General features: G+C 45.8%; 1 protein-coding gene across 2 annotated transcripts in view; it reads right to left on the reverse strand.

Moving 5' to 3' along the window:
* Positions 1 to 18,389, reverse strand: part of palm1a (paralemmin 1a) — a 133,241-nt gene that overhangs the window by 29,508 nt on the left and 85,344 nt on the right. For both annotated transcript variants that reach the window (XM_028816649.2, XM_028816651.2), the window contains exon 4: positions 7,446 to 7,576. In XM_028816649.2, the coding sequence (XP_028672482.2) occupies positions 7,446 to 7,576 (131 nt within the window). The remainder of the gene's footprint in view (positions 1 to 7,445; positions 7,577 to 18,389) is intronic.

Here is an 18,389-nt window from a genome sequence, read left to right on the forward strand (position 1 = left end):
CAGCTCAGGTCTGATGTGACCTGCAATCCCAGGACTCTGTGGCTGGCGGCGTCTCCACCTCAGTCCCTTTGAAGATAAGGGGCTGTTTAGGGGGAGGATTTTTCCTGAAGTCCAGCATTATTTCTTTGGTCTCATCTATGTTGAGGATGAGGTCATTCTCCTCTCCATAGAGAAGAATGTTGTTTACCAGGGTCCTGTACCCTGACCCATCTCCCACCTTGATGAGCCCCAAGATGGTGGTATCATGAGCGTATTTAATAACAACAACAACAACTCTTACTCTATGTTAATTAATGTCTTAATTTCTTATTTTGTCTTTTATTTTTCTTTTCATTATGTAAAGCACTTTGAGCTACTTTTTTGTATGAAAATGTGCTATATAAATAAATGCTGTTGTTGTATTTAATGACGATGGTGTTGTCCTGGGTGGAGACACAGTCATAAGTGTACAGAGTGAAAAGTTTGGGGCTGAGGCAACAGCCCTGTGGGGATCCTGTGCTAACTGTGAGCTCAGCGGACACCCGTCCTCCCATTCTCACCACCTGTGGTCTATCTGTCAAGAAGTCCAGGATCCAGTTGCAGGTGGGAGTTGGGACGCCGAGGTCCGTCAGCTTCTTGAGCAGTTTTCCCGGGCGGATAGTATTGAAAGCAGAACTGTAGGCCAGGAAAAGCATCCTGGCATATGTTCTGCTACTTTCCAGGTGTTGCAAAATGAGATGTAGGGCCATTGCTTCCACGATTGGGAAGGTAGGCAAACTGGAGGGGGTCGACAGTGTCTGGGGACCATAAAGTAGAGGCGCGTGAGAACCAATTTTTCTAAACATTTCATAGCGACTGGTGTGACTGCCACTGGCCAGAAGTCGTTTAGAGTAGATGTGTCCGATCTTTTGGGGACTGGTATAATGGTGGAGGATTTAAAAATACAGGGGACTACTGCCTGGGATAATGACAGGTTGAAGATGTCAGCATACACACCAGCTAATTGTTCCCCACAGTCCTTCAAAACTCTGGGAAGAACTCCATCGGGTCCCACAGCCTGGTGGGGGTTCACCTTCTTCAGGGCTTTCAGGACCTGTGTGTGTGTCACCTGAAAGGCAGTGTTCCGTGGGGACACAGGGGACCTTTGAGGATTGTGTCTGTATTCAGCCTGTCGAACCTGGAATAGAAGGTGTTCAGTCTGTCTGGAAGGGTAACATCTCGGAGATCTGTAGTTGTTGAGGTTCTTCTGTAGTTTGTGACAGATTGAATTCCCCGCCACATGCCGTGCGGGTTGTGGTTAAGGTAGTGGCCTTCAAGTTTTTGTGAGCAAGCCCATTTTGCTGCTCTGATAGACTTCTGCAACTCATACCAGGCTCTCTTATACGCCACTTGATCTTCTGACTTGAAGGCCTCCTGCCACTTCCTGAAACCTGGCAAAGATTGGAACTTGTGGTTGTGTGGGGGGAGGCTTGACCTGTGAAGCAGTGGAGCTCCCCAAAGTGTCACCACAAACTCTTCTGCAAGCCCTTTTGAAATGTAACTGTATAAAATGGAATTTCTGAACGATTCCAATACCTTCCCTATACTTCGTAAAAAGAAATGGAGCAAAGTGCTTTAAAAAGACCACCCTGAGATTCGTTTCCTCACACACAGATGAGATGAGCGGGTGAGAATTTGGCGTCAGCGGCCCACCTTCCCAGGTACATGATTAATTTCATTTCAGTTTTTATTCATTGAGCACATTTAAGGCCACACAAGAGGTTATAAAGTGTTGTACATGAAAATAGATCACGAAAACCAAAGATTGATGGATAAAAATGAATGAAAAAGAGTAAATAAAAACAACAAGCCATTGACAAATAACAATTAGCAGCACAGAAAAACACACCACGAGCGACTAAAAGCCAGGGAGAAAAACAATGTGTTTTCAGCAAAGATTTAAAAATGGACAGGGCTGGAGCGGCTCTTATCTGTCAATACCCAGTTGAGGTGAGAGGGGGCGCTGTTGCTAGCAGCCTCATCTTATTTCTCCTTCTCTGCAGCAGCAAGAAAAGGAAAATAGCCCCCACCGTGGTGCTTTAAATGTCCAACACCCCCTGATGTCGATGTCTCATTTGGACCCAGACTTGGTGAAAGGACTGACCCGCTCTCAAAGGCCAAAACTTTCTACAGAGCCATGAAGGCTGCTTTATTTTGTTTCTGTTTTGTGCCCTCGAGTGCCAAGTTGGAGTTCTATTATTTGAGAATGAAGAGGGGCTGCCCCATTGGCACCCCACCACTTTTGGGACTCCCCCTGCAATTATTTACCCATCCACATCATAAACCCAAACCGGCCTTGGGTCAACAATCCAGGCTGGCGGTGTAACTGGTGCCCTTCTTGGCACGCTTTGGGCACATTGATACCAATCCAACATCACATTAATGCCACCGCTTTGTGAGTATTGTTGCTGTCCACGTGCATCTGTTCCTGGCCACAATGTACCCATCTTGTACTGGTTAATCCAGAATGTCACAAAGCAAACTGGTTACTTGACCAGGACAAGGAGCTCAGTGTTCTTCAGTGGACTTCCCAGTCAGACACCGGATCCGAATCCAGTAGAAGACCACCTTTGGGCTGTGCCAGTAGGACACGAGATGAACGTGCAGCTGACAAACTTGCAGAACTGTGTGAAGCCATTGCGTCAACAGAACCTCACAGGAATGTCTCTAGCATTGCCATGAAGACTGTCTGGAAAGCAAAAGGGGGTCCTGCCCAGAACTAGCATGGTGGTCCTAAGAATGTGCTCAATGAGTATCAACTGTAGGTACTGTATATACACACGCGTTTAAGTCGGGACTTGACATAACTGTATAAATTCCTGGTATTTTATAATGTCTGTCGTATAAGTCGAATGCGGAAAACTCACGCTATTGGTCCACGAGATTACGATATGCTAACGCCCACCCACCTGAGAGAGTAACCACGGAGCACACGGCCTTTTGTTTTCTCTCTGTTGTGCCCACGTGACCACCCGGTAATACCCGAACTATTCTGAAGTGACGTTTACACTGATGTGTGTTTATTGTATCGCACATCCTCATACACCTTTATCATAAGAGCATCCCTTATCTACGATAAGAAAATATGAAGCTGGTTTGAAATTAAAAGTCGTTGAAGTAGCAAAAGAAATTGGAAACTGCGCTGCTGCAACAAAATTCAATGCGTCTGAGAAACTAATGTGAGATTAGAAGAGGCAAGAAGAAGTGGAAAAAAATATATAAGTGTCGTATTTCTGAACGGGCGTATAAGTCGGGGTCTGATTTTATGATTGATTTTTCGGGTTTCAAGACCCGACTTATACGCGAGTACATACGGTAAATAACAGGCTTGTAGTTGGGAATTAGATGAATCAGGTTGTGGTCAGATCTGCCTAAAGGTGCCAGTAGTTTACACTTAAAGGCATCTTTTAACATTTGAATTCAGTAGATGCAGCTTTTTATTTCCTCAAGTGGAACTGGTCACAAACTGATAGACATTTGTCACAGCTCTGTCAGTTTATATTGGCGAGTCGTTGTCACTTCTCACTGAGCTGGCTGATGGGTCAGGAATATCGCAGCCAAGCTTCACTCCGTCATGCCCACTGTGCTGGTAGTCATTAACTGATTGGCAAGGTGCTACATCCAGTTTTCATATGGTGTGGGTGAACATACATACCGTATATACTCGCGGATAAGTCGGGGCTTGATTTTACGGTATAATTTCCGGTATTTTATAATGTCGCTTGTATAAGTCGAATGTGAAAATCTCACGCTATTGGTCCAAGAGATTACGACATGCTAACCCACCTGAGAGAGTCACCACGGCACACACGGCCTCTCTTTTTTTTTTTTCTCTCTCTATGTATTGTGCCTACGTGACCACATGGTAATACCTGAACTATTCTGAAGCAAAGTTTGCACAGATTTGTGGTTTTTGTATCTCATATCCTCATGCACCTTTATCGTAAGAGCACCCCTTATCTATGATCAGAAGAAAATATGAAGGTGGTTTGAAATTAAAAGTTGTTGAAGTGGCGAAACAAATTGGTAACGGCGCTGCTGCAACAAAATTCAATGTGTCTGAGAAACTGAGGAGAGATTGGAGGAGGCGAGAAGATTTAAAAATTAAGTGTCATATTTTTGAACGGGCGTATTAGTCGGGGTCTGATTTTATGATCGATTTTTCGGGTTTCAAGACCCGACTTATACATCAGTATATATGGTATGTCCTTTGTGTAGCTTGGAGACCCAAACTGCACCCAGGACTTCAGATGAGGCCTCACCAGTGTGTTAAAAAGACTGAGCAGAACCTCCTGTGAGTGATACTGCACACATCAAGGCGCTATATAACCTGATATTCTGTTAATAATAAATTATTATTAACATTTATATAGCGCTTTCCTCACTACTCAAAGCGCTCTCCACACAGGAAGGACCCGGGAAGCAAACCCACAATCTCCTTACTGCAAAGCAGCAGCAGCACTACCACTGCACCACCTGTTAGCCTTCTTAATGGCTTCTGAACACGATTATTAGCGATGAGCGAAATGCTTCGCACAAAATTTAAACTCCTAGATTTCTAACTTTGCAAAAAAAAATGTATAAAACAAATTGTGTTTCACCCCATCTGAAAACCGCGCCATCAACACATACAGTATATTCTCATCTCATTTTCAAAATTGTTCTTAATGAGCAAATGTATGGCAAAGTTTATCATGGTACAGAGCATGGAGTAGGAGCTAGAGAGCAAAAACTTGCACGCCCCCTAGTGGACACCGTGTATTATGACTTAATTTCCCAACATTACTATTTCTCTGAATGAATGAATGAATCGTGAGTTAAGCCTCACCACAACAACATTAATGGGACTCATTTTCGCATCACAGATACCGTATATACAGTGCATCCAGAAAGTATTCCCAGCGCTTCATCACTTTTTCCACATTTTGTTATGTTACAGCCTTATTCCAAAATGGATTCAATTAATTTTTTTCCTCAGAATTCTACACACAACACCCCATCATAATGACAACGTGAAAAAAGTTTACTTGAGGTTTTTGCAAATTTATTAAAAATAAAAAAACTGAGAAATCCCATGTCCATAAGTATTCACAGCCTTTGCTCAATACTTTGTCGACGCACCTTTGGCAGCAATTCCAGCCTCAAGTCTTTTTGAATATGATGCCACAAGCTTGGCACACCTATCCTTGGCCAGTGTCGCCCATTCCTCTTTGCAGCACCTCTCAAGCTCCATCAGGTTGGATGGGAAGCGTCGGTGCACAGCCATTTTAAGATCTCTCCAGAGATGTTCAATCGGATTCAAGTCTGGGCTCTGGCTGGGCCACTCGAGGACATTCACAGAGTTGTCCTGAAGCCACTCCTTTGATATCTTGGCTGTGTGCTTAGGGTCGTTGTCCTGCTGAAAGATGAACCGTCGCCCCAGTCTGAGGTCAAGAGCGCTCTGGAGCAGGTTTTCATCCAGGATGTCTCTGTACATTGCTGCAGTCATCTTTCCCTTTATCCTGACTAGTCTCCCAGTTCCCCACAACATGATGCTGCCACCACCATGCTTCACTGTAGGGATGGTATTGGCCTGGTGATGAGCGGTGCCTGGTTTCCTCCAAACGTGACGACTGGCATTCCCACCAAAGAGTTCAATCTTTGTCTCATCAGACCAGAGAATTTTCTTTCTCATGGTCCGAGAGTCCTTCAGATGCCTTTTGGCCAACTCCAGGCGGGCTGCCATGTGCCTTTTACTAAGGAGTGGCTTCCGGATTGCTGCAGAGATGGTTGTCCTTCTGGAAGGTTCTCCTCTCTCCACAGAGAACCTCTGGAGCTCTGACAGAGTGACCATCGGGTTCTTGGTCACCTCCCTGACTAAGGCCCTTCTCCCCTGATCGCTCAGTTTAGATGGCCGGCCAGCTCTAGGAAGAGTCCTGGTGGTTTTGAACTTCTTCCACTTACGGATGATGGAGGCCACTGTGCTCATTGGGACCTTCAAAGCAGCAGAAATTTTTCTGTAACCTTCCCCAGATTTGTGCCTCAAGACAATCCTGTCTCGGAGGTCTACAGACAATTCCTTTAACTTCATGCTTGGTTTGTGCTCTGACATGAACTGTCAACTGTGGGACCTTCTATAGACAGGTGTGTGCCTTTCCAAATCAGGTCCAGTCAACTGAATTTACCACAGGTGGACTCCAATGAAGCTGCAGAAACATCTCAAGGATGATCAGGGGAAACAGGATGCACCTGAGCTTGATTTGGAGCTTCATGGCAAAGGCTGTGAATACTTATGTAGATGGGATTTCTCAATTTTTTTATTATTAATAAATTTGCAAAAACCTCAAGTAAACTTTTTTCACGTTGTCATTACGGGGTGTTGTGTGTAGAATTTTGAGGAAAAAAATGAATTTAATCCATTTTGGAATAAGGATGTAACATAAAATGTGGAAAAAGTGATGAAGCGATGTGAATACTTTCCGGTTGCACTGTACTCTCATATAAGTTCTCCCACGTATAAGACATGGCTTGATTTTACCGTATAATTTCTGGTATTTTATAATGTCGGTTGTATAAGTCGAATGCAGAAAACTCATGCAATTGGTCCAAGAGACTATGACATGCTAACGCCCGCCCGCCTGCCCACCTGAGAGAGTCCCCTCAGAGCACATGGCCTTTCTTTTGTTTCTATGTATTGTGCCTACGTGACCACACGGTATTTAATACCCGCGCTATTCTGAAGCGACGTTTGCACTGATTTGTGTTTTTCATGTCTCACACCCTCATACACCTTTATTGTAAGTGCATCAATTACAGTATCTACGATGAAGTGTTCGATCAGAAGGAAATATGAAGCTGGATTGAAATTAAAAGTCATTGAAGTGCCAAAAGAAATTGGTAACTGCACTGCTGCAACAAAATTCGACGTGTCTGACAAACTGGTATGAGATTGGAGGAGGCAAGAAGTTAAAAAAAATATACAAGTGTTGCATTTTTGAACAGGCGTATAAGTCGGGGTCTGATTTTATGATCGATTTTTCGGGTTTCAAGACCCGATTTTTCGCGAGTATATACTGTGCCCGCGTTCAGATACCTTCACTTTTTTTCACGTTCTGCTATGTTGTTGTTGTTTGGCGCCCATAAGCAAAAACAGGATGAGAAGGACTAGTTAGTTTAAGAAGAGCCCGCCCAAAGTAAAGCCTGCCCCTCCACTTTGTCTGTCCATAGCTGCCCGCTCCCAGCACCACCTCCCCATTCACATCTACCAACACTACGCCTCACCTGTGGTGGTCCGACAGTCCATGCCAGGGCCCCGTGTAGTCAAATGCATAGAGTGCCGAGGTCAAGTCTCCCCGACTCAAACGTATGCCCCGGTTAGAAGGCACTTTACTAGAGAAATCATGGGGTGTGTCTGTTTGGTCAGGTGACCTCCTGTGCCCACTTCTCACCTCTGAATGGTCTCATCCAGGCTTTTGGTTTTGGCCTCGTCCTCTTGCATCTGCTTCTTCATGGCCTCGTCTTCTACGGACGTGCTGGAGGGGGCTCCGTCCAGTAGCCATCTTTCCCTTAAAGCTTTGGACTGCGGATTTGAAAGGAGAGAACACATTGTTAGTGAGAAAATTCCAAAGAGAGCCAATCAATCTGTTACACAAGTGCCACCCATATGGTGCCATCACCCGAGGGGTGGCATTTATGAAAGTTAAGGAGTGCGTAACTGCAGACATTGAGGGGTGCTGGTGCCCGCTCGGGAATCTTAACTACCCAGCCACCCCACAGACACCAAGGGGTGCATATTTTGGTAACTTAAGGGGGGGGGCACACACTGGACACTACTCCCCCAACACCCCACATAGGGCACAGTATGACCTTTGACTGGTGTGGGCAGCGCATTCAGAATTAGGTGATGTCTGAGGGCTACAGCTGGCCAGAGCCTCTCACAGCAGAACCCACAAGATAAGAGAAACTGAGCTGAGCCTGCACGGTGACGGCAGACGATCATCATCATCATCAGATAACTACCTGGGGGTTCCACCTCCTCCTCCAAACTGGGGTGACCAAGAGGTAGCATGAAGGTGACATTCAAGGCTCCCAGAGGTAAATGAAAAGCGACAGAGCTCTGTGGAGAGAGGGAGGCCACTGGCCGACTGGCCGACACTGTCACCTGTGTCACGATGTCCATCCCAACTCCAGGTGTTGGAATGTTCTCCCACTTGTCCATCTCTCTGGGATTTGAAGGCAGTGTGGCATAACGGTTAAGGATTTGAACTTTAAGCCCTGATGTTGTGGGTTCAAATCCTGCTGCCGACACTGTGTGACCCGGAGCTTGTCACTTCACCTTGCAAAAAGTAAAGAATCTGAATCAACTGTATCTTGGATTTGTAAGTTGCCTTGGATAAAGACATCAGCCAAATGATAATGTAGGGTAACTCTGTACTGTGAAGAACGGATTCAGAAGGAGTTTATCCATTTAGAGATGAGACGAGATGTTCTGAATGTACCGAGACCCCTTCATTTTCTGTACCCTTTGTTGAAAATTTCACTTTAAATTGATACATTTGACATTTATGCCCCTCAGCCTCCACTCGATGACCCAGAACTGACAAAGTGCAGACATGTGTTCAGAAAGGTCTGCAAATGTATTACAAATCAAAAACTGAAATCTTTCATTCCTAGTATTCAGATCCTATTTTGTACAAGCCGCTATGGCAGACCTGCCAGCTTCAGTTTGCCTTGGGTAGGTGTCTCTATAAGCTTTGCACTCCTGGATTTGGGTAATTTAATGAGATGGGAGAGCCTGGCAGAAGAAGGACCAGCTCAACAGCACTCCACCAATCAGGCTTTTATGGTCAAGATGCCAGACAGGAGCCACTCTCGAGTAAAAGGGCATTCATTATCTGGTCTGAGGTGACAAAAATGTCACTCTTTGTGCAGAGCTCTGTGTCTGATGAAGACCAGCAACTGCCTACGGTGAAGCAGGATGGTGACATGGGGACAGCGCAGAACAGAGGGAAGTCTGAATACAGCCAGATCCAGAGAGATACTTGAGGAAAACCTGTCTTAGAGGGCACACCATCTCCGACTGGGGTGACGATTCAATGACGACAAGCATAAAGCCATGACAATGCTGGCGAGTGTCCCCGAGTGGCTCAGACTTCAACCCCACCCCAGACCTGCAGAAGGCAGTTCACAGACAATCCCCATCAAATCTAAAGGAGCCTCAGAGGATCTGATGGGAAGAATGTGATAAACGGCCCAAATCCAGGTGTGCAAAGCTTGCAGAGACCGATCCAAGAACTGAGGATGGATGTTCTGAAATGGGGGGCTTTTTTTACAAAATAATGAATTGAACACTTCTTGGAATGAGAGGTTTCAGTTTTTGATTTTTAATAAATGTGCCCTGCGGTGGGCTGCCGCCCTGCCCGGGGTTTGTATCCTGCCTTGCGCCCTGTGTTGGCTGGGATTGGCTCCAGCAAACCCCCCGTGACCCTGTAGTTAGGATAATGGATGGATGGAATAAATGTGCAGACCCTTCTGAAAACAGTTACTGAGTGAAGGGTAGCACTCGATCCATTTCAAATAAAAGTCTACAACATAATAAAGTGTGTGGAAAATGAAGCAGTCTGAATGCTCAACTGAATCCCCGGTATGTTCATTAATTCTTATGCTGAAAATCAATTTAAATATGAAGGTGGGGTCTCAAATAATAAATGCAAACATTAGCAGGTCAGGTCGGGGGGAACGCACTGGCACAGCACATTGCCACACCCACCACATGACAAAACAGCTTGGGATCCTGGTTGGCAACCCCCCCCCCCAGGCAAACATGTGGTCCAGTCCCACCTTCTTGAAATGACCCTCTGTCTGCTGCAGCCGGGTATTACATGGGCATCCCCTTGGCCTAATCCAGCTGCTCGGGTCCTCAACAATGAACTGGACCACCCTCAGGTAATCGTGCCACATGGCTGTAGTGCCGTAACGGACGCTCCTTCACAATGCAGGTCATGTGCCTCATTTGGGACTCTGTGAGCAACACAAAGTCAAACCAGCAGGACCCGAGGACCCTCTTGAAGGACTCCAGTCTTCATCTCAGGTCACTGGATAGCGTCCATGTCTCACAAACAGGAGGCCCCAGGACTCTAAAGACTTGGACCTTCGTCCTTTTGTGCTACACCCCCTTTCCAGTGACCTCATGACCCCACTATGTACTCCCAATCCGTCTACTGACTTCATAGGAAGAGTCACCAGAGACATGAATGTCACTGCCTGGGTAAGTAAACCTCTCAACGAGGTCGACACTCTCCATGGACAGACCCCCTGCTGATGGCCGTGCCCAAGAGGTCACTGAAGGCCTGGATGTTCGTTTTTATCAGGACCCTCGCAAGCCCAGACACTCCGACCCCTCACTCAGTCTCTTGAGAGCCCCCATCAGAGCCTCCATTGACTCAGCGAAGATCACAGCATCGTCAACAAAGTCAAGATCAGTGAATCTTTCTTCACCAACAGATGCCCCACAGCCACTGGACCCCACAACCAGTCCATGTAAGCATTGACCAGAGCAGGATCAGAATCCAGAATGGACCCCAGAATCAAGTGAGAGAGTCTGCCTCCACTCAGCACAGCACTCACCCTACCCGTGTACAGGCCCACCAGGATATCCTGCAACTTTGAGGGGATCCCGCAAAGTCTCAGGATGTCCCACAGGGCAGCTCAATCAACGGAGTCAAACGCTTTACGAAAATCGACAAAGGTTGCAGAGAAATACGGCTGATATTTGCACTTGCACTCCATGAGGACCCTCAGTGCTAAAACATTAGCTATTGTAAATAATCACAATTTTAACTTATAATCGCTGGTTGATTGTTGGACTTGATGGGCTGAGTGGTCTCCTCTCGTTTGTCAGATTTTGTATAAATCAGGGTTAGTAGTTAGCATTGCTGCATAGTAGTTAGGAAAACTGTTTCATGAAAAGCCCACTAGATGGCGCACCTTGTTCAGCCTTTCTATCAATGTCAGGGAGAATACAAGAAAATAAACCAATCAATGAATTAGGAGATCGATAATCCATTTAATTGGGCAACTTGGTATATACATGGTATGTATGCTTGAGTAACACGGTGGCAAAGTGGCTAAGGGTTTGGACTTCAAACCCTGAGGTTGTGGGTTCAAATCCCACCACTGACACTGTGTAAACCCACTCAGCAAGTCATGTCACCTGTCGGTGCTCCATCTGGAAAAACCAAAGAAATGGAGCTGGTGGTCTGTGAAATGTACATCGCCTAATAATAAAAGTACTCAATACACTAAAATAAATTGCATTTTGGGAATTCCAGACATTTGTAAGTTTTCTCCACAATTCAGTTAAACGTCACAACATTAATGTACAAGTGTAATCTTCTGTGAAATGCAATTTAAATTACACTTCAGAAGTCTAACAATTAAGGAACAAAGGGGAGTGAGACACACGAGGACACCAGGGACCTTCTCCCCAGAGCGCCCTCAAGTGGCCCCACAGACCCCTGCAGCCTTAATTCTCAGTCACTGCCAGTGTTCCCCCCCCCCCCCCCCCCCCCCCCCCCCCACCGCGGCCTGTTCTCCATGCCAGAGTACACTTGACAGGGAAGCCTTATTGGCACTCAGCCGCCTGACCCCTAATTCCATAAATAAGGCGCACTAAGGGCACACCACAGCTACCTTTCCCTCTCTGTTTCAGTGGTCTCCTCCTCGCTTGTGTGAGCCCCATAGTCGCCCACTCCACAGCTCAAATGCCGACAATGGAAAGAGCTTATGGCACTGCCAACAGAAAGAAACTGGGCAGTCTGTGACCAGACCAGCAAGTCAAGTCATCACGGCCGACCTTCCTCGAGTCAAACACGTGGCCAAGCTCAATGACAATGGAAAAAGGCCTGAAGGGACCAAAGAGTGGCACACTGAGCCACATGAGCATGCTGGGATTCTGAATTCTAGTTAGAAGGGTCTGAATGGGAGCGGGCAGGCGGGTGTCTGCACATCAACTGTTGAACCTGCGCTGCGTGTACTCGTCCTGCTGCTTATCTGGAAATCACCAGACGGTGTGCAATTAACAGACAAGGAAGGAAGGAAGGAAGGAAAGAAAGAAAGAAAAAGGCGCTATATAGAATGTGTATGCTGCTAACTGGATAGAAATAAAACAGACACTGTAGTGTAGGGAGACTTTATTATGCCAGAGGGAAATTTGTGATAAAGGAATAATAGAAAAGAGGTGGACTTGTCAAAGGTGCTACATAATAAACAGAGCTACGCACAGACATGAAAGGCACTATATGAAAGAGAGAGAGATGGACGTGTGAGGCACAATTTGACACAGAGATGAAAGGTGAAGTGTAAAAGTCGAAGATATCAGAAAGGCGCTATAAAATAGATGTGAAAGGCGCAACACAATGGAAAACCAAGGAAGAGGAAAGATAAGAAAGGCAGACAAAGAAATCCACACAAACACAGATATGGAATTCTGAAAGGCACTATATGACAGGTAAAGAGAAAGATGTGAAAGGCACAATTTGAAATAAAGATGGACGAAAGGCACCATATAGACAGGTAAAATGTCAGAGAGATAGAAGGTGCTATATGATAGATAGATTTGTGAAAGGCGCTATATAATACATAGCTAATGAAAACAAAATATAAAAGGACTTGATAGTAAAGGCCTACAGAACACAAAGCTGAATGTGATTTTTGAATGATGCTGTATAATATATAAATTTGTGGACAGCAGTATACAATACAATAGATAAAGCCACAGAATGAAAAGAAATAGTTGAAGTCGATTTGAAATAAATACATAATGAATATAGGAAATTGAAAAAGACAGCATTATGAAGATCACCCCATGACAGTAGATATGATAAGATCTGTGCAATGAGCAGGTAAGACAGAATGTAAAAGAGGCAGACAGACAGACAGAGGAGACACTCCATAAGTTTCATTGTTAAACTTGATTTCTGGAAGGCACCATATAATAGCTACTGCATAAAAGAGACAGGGCTGTGACAGCCACTGCACAACATATGCAGATAAATGTGAAAGGCGCTATACAACAGATAGGTAAGGTGCAAATATGAAAGGAATATGAAAGGCACGACACAGAATACATAACGGATACATTTGTGAAAGATCCTACATAAATGAGAGATGGATATGAAAGGCAATACAGAGCAGATAGAGAGATTCTCCCCATATAACGGACACTACAATACAAATTGATTGACAAAAGTGAAAGGCACTATATAACAGACAGCAACATAAGAGATAAACAAATGGCTGTGAAATGACAGCAAATAAAGAATCAACACCCTTTGGTACAAACAAAGCTGCTTATCTTATCCAGTGTGGGCCCACAAGGTGCCGGTGCCAATCCATTGCAGGGCACACTCACTCCCACCCCCTGTCACCCGCTCAGTGCTCCCTCTAGCGCCCCCTTCAGAGATGTTTTCTGTGACCCTGCATTAGTTGAAGCAGATGAACGGCTGGACAAGCGGCCTGTGCAGTTGTGTGGAGGTCACTCTTTGACGATCAGATAACGAGCCTCCCGGGCTTTGGTAATTTCGGGAGGATTCAGGCAGCAGGAAATGAGCGCCAAGCCGTCTGCAATAAACTTTTATTTCCTACCAGATAATGCAATTCCGCCGCGGCCACTAATGCACGACAACAATCGATTGCCAGAGAGAAAATGGGTGCTTCTCGCTGCTCTGCCAGCCTCACCTTCACATTTTTGCTGACGAGGCTCAGCCTTGCCAGAAAGCTTGTGTTGCCCAGTGGGCACAACGCCAATGCGTAGCTGTAGCACAGAGTAAGCCTCGCCGCCAACCCCCCCCCCCCCCCCATCGGGGTAATGTGTGCAGAGAATTGATTGTAAAGCCAAATGCGAGTGAAGTCAGTGATGAGGTCGAGTGCTGAACATAAGGCCGCACCTTGCACTTCATCGTGTGACATTATAGCATACGTTTTGTAGGCTGCACACTGTTAAAGTGGTTTGATGCGGTCATAGGACACCATATAGCGCCTTTCACGGTGGGCACTGACGTTTAATGATACCTGCAGTGCTCCCCTAAAAATAAATCTACATTGTCAGTTACAGCTGGTTGGAAGCTGCCCACCGTGTAATTATAGGCTGGCGCTCAAAGTTGCCCAGTGACCTCCTTACATTTCTTGGCACTGCCACAAGCTCAAGTACTAGCAGGGCGTCTTCCCCATGCTTTGGGTCACACGTCCTCACAGGTGGCTTTGCTCACAGCACAAATGGCTGACTCTGCTTTGCCAACTTCATCCTAGCAGCTCAAGCAGGCGACGCAACTGCATCGACTCCTCGTGGCAGCGCCTCTTTAACCTTTGCATGTGTTCTTATTGATTCTGGCCCACAGCCATCATCCACGGGCAGCGCGAGACACATAAAGCATCGGCAGCAGCGGCTGGATGGAGATGTCAGGGCTTTTAAAGCGCCGCTCGCTGCGGTCAATGAGCTTCCGGTCGGCTGATTGCAGAGTTAATGCTGGCCCAGCACTCTCGGGCACTTTGATTAAGTGGGAATAGGGGGGCTGGCAACCAGCAGTTTCAGATGGGCACCATGCCAGCTCCCACATCAGTCCTCCAAGGATACAAAAAAAGAATTTAAATGTGGAGAACAGAAGTTCTGTAATCAATCAGAGGAACAAAAAAAAAAAAAAAAAAAGAAAGGGAACAGAGTGACAATGCCAGCTGCTGGCCGGGCCGACCATGAGAAAAGTGCCACCTTTAGAAGTGGGCACAAGTCTGAAGGCTACCAGGAGATGTGTTTTAGGCGGTTAATGTAACCACAATACTACCAATTCACTAGGGGCAGTAAATGCATTTGACCTCATTGGCATCTCCCAGCTACTGAGGGCATTATTAAGGGTCTGTCACAAGGGTGGCACTAAACTCAGACTCCTCTGAAATCCCCAGCCAAATGTATAGAAAGCACTTTGGGAGCACCAGGAGATAAAGTAACCTAAGGCAGAGCCATACCATTGCCTTGCACTTTTCAGTTATAATACATTTATATAGTGCCTTTCGGGATACTCCGAGTGCTTTACGTAGACAGTGGCGAGTCAACCACATCCACCTGGCAATGCAATGCAATGGACCAGATCATCATGGTGGGCAACATAATTAGGACATCAGGGTACACCTTACTCTTCAAGAGAGATGCCCACGGAGCTTTAATGACCACGGAGAGCCAGGATCACCTCATCTGAAGGATGATGCCAGTTTTTACACCACAGTGTCCTTGGCACGGCACTGGGATCCACACTCAGATCAAAGATCAAGTGCCCCTTGCTGGCCACACCAATATCTAATGTGTGGCAAGTGTATTGGCACAAAAATGACAGCAATGGCATCATCCGGGTGGGTGCTGCACATTGCTGATGCCTGACTTGGCTGCCCACTATCAATGTAAAGCACTTTGGGTATCAAGAAAGGTGACACACAAACGTCATTAGAGATTCACTCGAAGGAGACCCCATTGTGTCATAACTCCTGTCAATCTGAATCCAAACAATCCACTCTCTACCTTGACATATGTGGAATCGATTGCATTACATGTGATGCTGGAAGTGGTTTCCGTTTTCTGCCAGACACATTTCGGCACGGCGCTCCATGTTCCTGAACCTATCGGCAAGCGTCTTGGTGGAGAGGAATAGCAGCAATTACACGTTGGAGGTTTTCCTTCTAATCTTGCACAGTGTGAGGCTCGTTCTGATAGACATTTCCTCTTTTTAACATATAAAGCCTTAAATGGCAGAGGGCCGACTTACTTGTCTGAACTTATGACTTACAAACCTGAGCGCATATTAGGATCAAGATGCCGGTCTGCTTAGGATTCCAAGGATGAAAAAAACAGTGGGAGGTCGAGCTTTTAGTTACAGAGCCCCTAAACTGTGGAGTGGTCTGCCTGCTACTATAAGAGATGCCCCTTCAGTCTCAGCTTTCAAATCCCGGCTGAAGACTCACTACTTCAGTTTAGCACACCCTGACTAGAGCTGCGGATTAACTGTACAGACTGCATCTCTGTTGTCGGTCATTACCACTAAAACATAAGTCACATGAGTTAGAATTTGTTACTAACCTTCACCTATTCCGTTTTTCTTCTCGATACTCAAATGTGGCACTTGGTGCCACAGCCCACCTGCCAAGTTGTTCTGCCTGCCTAATGTAAAGTCATCTCTGATGGAGGATGGCAGGAATTGTTAGGTAGAGGGGTCCTTTCACTGGATTGGCCGACTCAGCTGTGGAATGGCCAACAGGGGGAGGCAGCTTGATAGCCGCGGTCTCCAGGACTCACTGAACAAATCCAATCATATTATGAGATATCATCTACTGTTAAATTTTGGTCCGTACTTGTAAAATTTTTATACTGTATTGAGGATTTGTTCTGTGTATTGTGTTGCATTGACCCCCTTTGACACCCACTGCACACCCAACATACCTGGAAAGGGGTCTCTCTTTGAACTGCCTTTCCCGAGGTTTCTTCCATTTTTTTCCCTACAAGGGTTTTCTTGTCTTCTTAAGAGTTAAAGCTGGTAGGGGGGTGTCAGGCCTGTTAAAAGTCCGTTGCGGCACCACTTGTGTGATTTTGGGCTATTCAAAAATAAATTGTATTGTATTTCATTTGACTGTGGTGGGTTGGCGCACTGCTCAGGATTGGTTCCTGCCTTGCGCCCTGTGTTGGCTGGGATTGGCTCCAGCAGACCCCCGTGACCCTGTGTTTGGGTTCAACGGGTTGGAAAATGGATGGATTTCATTTGAATGAAGAAGTCCGGTGGTGTCTGATCCGGCGACCAAATGAAATGATTTGAAATGACCCTGTTGCCGAAGGAGGACTCCGTTTCTGCCATGCACTCCTTGACGACATGTGACACGTTACCCCATCTTGCTGGAAGTCACCTTCCGTTAACTCGCGATCATTCAGTTGATTCTGACAATCGCTTAAATGAATTGGTGACCCGATAGGTTTGCACCATGAAAGACGCGCTGCTCGATAATGACCACCACTATCCTGACTGAGTGAAGGGGTACAGGTGGGATGCACCCAGAAACTGCAAATGGCTGTCCGGTACTCACCTCATCGCTCTGACACAGGGGCATCACGGCTCATTTGAAGCTCCCTATACTGAAGAGCACATTGCACGTTGTTTCGTTCAGATTGCTTCGTCCTAGCGAGAGTCATTACAGAATATTCGGGGGTCTCTTTCGGGCAAGTATCCCTGTATTATTACCCACTTGACATATCCTCCTGGGTCTTTTCCAACGTGTCCTCACTCCCTCTGCTCCTCTTTTCTCCTCTAAGGTTTGTCAGTCAGATTGACATCATGACAGAGACATGGAGGATGTGCACTGACACCTGGCACTACCTCCTCTGCAGGAGACCCCCCCCCCCCCCCAAAAAACTGGCATTGATAAGGACCGGATGGAGCTGACTGGCTAGCTGGCCATATTAAAAGCACAAATTAGCAATGGACTCTTGTTGAAATTTTAATGCTGCTCACTCAGGGGAGTCTGGGCCATGGATTTTTGAAACATTTCTTTCTGGAAACGGCCTTGGAGGGGTTTGGGGATAAAAAAAAAAAAACCACCAGGAGAAATGGAATCTTTTAAAGACTGGACAGCTAGCAAATGGTGAGCATGACTGGCATGGGACTTTCATAATGGGCAGTGCTGTGTGCCAGTGACGTATTTTACTGCACTTGACTGCGTTTGAAGTTTTCTTCGTTGCTCGAGGTTACAATTTTCCATCTGCTCACTTTTACTTAAACTGTATACATTTCCCACCCCCCCCCCCCATACGTTTCTTACTGAAATATTAAAACAGAAAACAAGACAAGGACAGCACAAATACGCACAACATTTCACTCAGATTTAAATCTTCTTAAATGTAATCTGCCGAGTCGCGTCTTTCATGGCGTTGTCCTGTTTACATGGCAAGGTTATTATAGTTAACGAAAACTAAAATCAAAACTGAAACTATTAAAAAAGCATTTTCGTAAACTGAAATAATTAACAAAACCGAAATGAAAAACTAAAACTAAACGAAACTATTAAAAGTACCTGGAAAGACTAACAAATAAATTTACTAAAATAATTTTAGTTTTCATTTTTTAATTAATATTCTTGCTGTAAGTCGTTAACCCTTATAACTTTTAACTCCAAAACTGAAAGTCATTCACCACGAGCCGCCCGCACATATTCATCCAGTGAACGGCCGCTAGTGACGGAGGGCGGGTGATCACACAGCATTTGCGGTGACAGAGTGAGCTGAATACACGCGTAAAGCACATGGAAAAGAAAGCGATTTACGTGCCGCCTTTCTTTGCACTTGTTGTAGATCAAGATGTAATTCA

Source organism: Erpetoichthys calabaricus, chromosome 12 (genome assembly GCF_900747795.2).
Source record: "Erpetoichthys calabaricus chromosome 12, fErpCal1.3, whole genome shotgun sequence".
Lineage (NCBI taxonomy): Eukaryota > Metazoa > Chordata > Cladistia > Polypteriformes > Polypteridae > Erpetoichthys > Erpetoichthys calabaricus.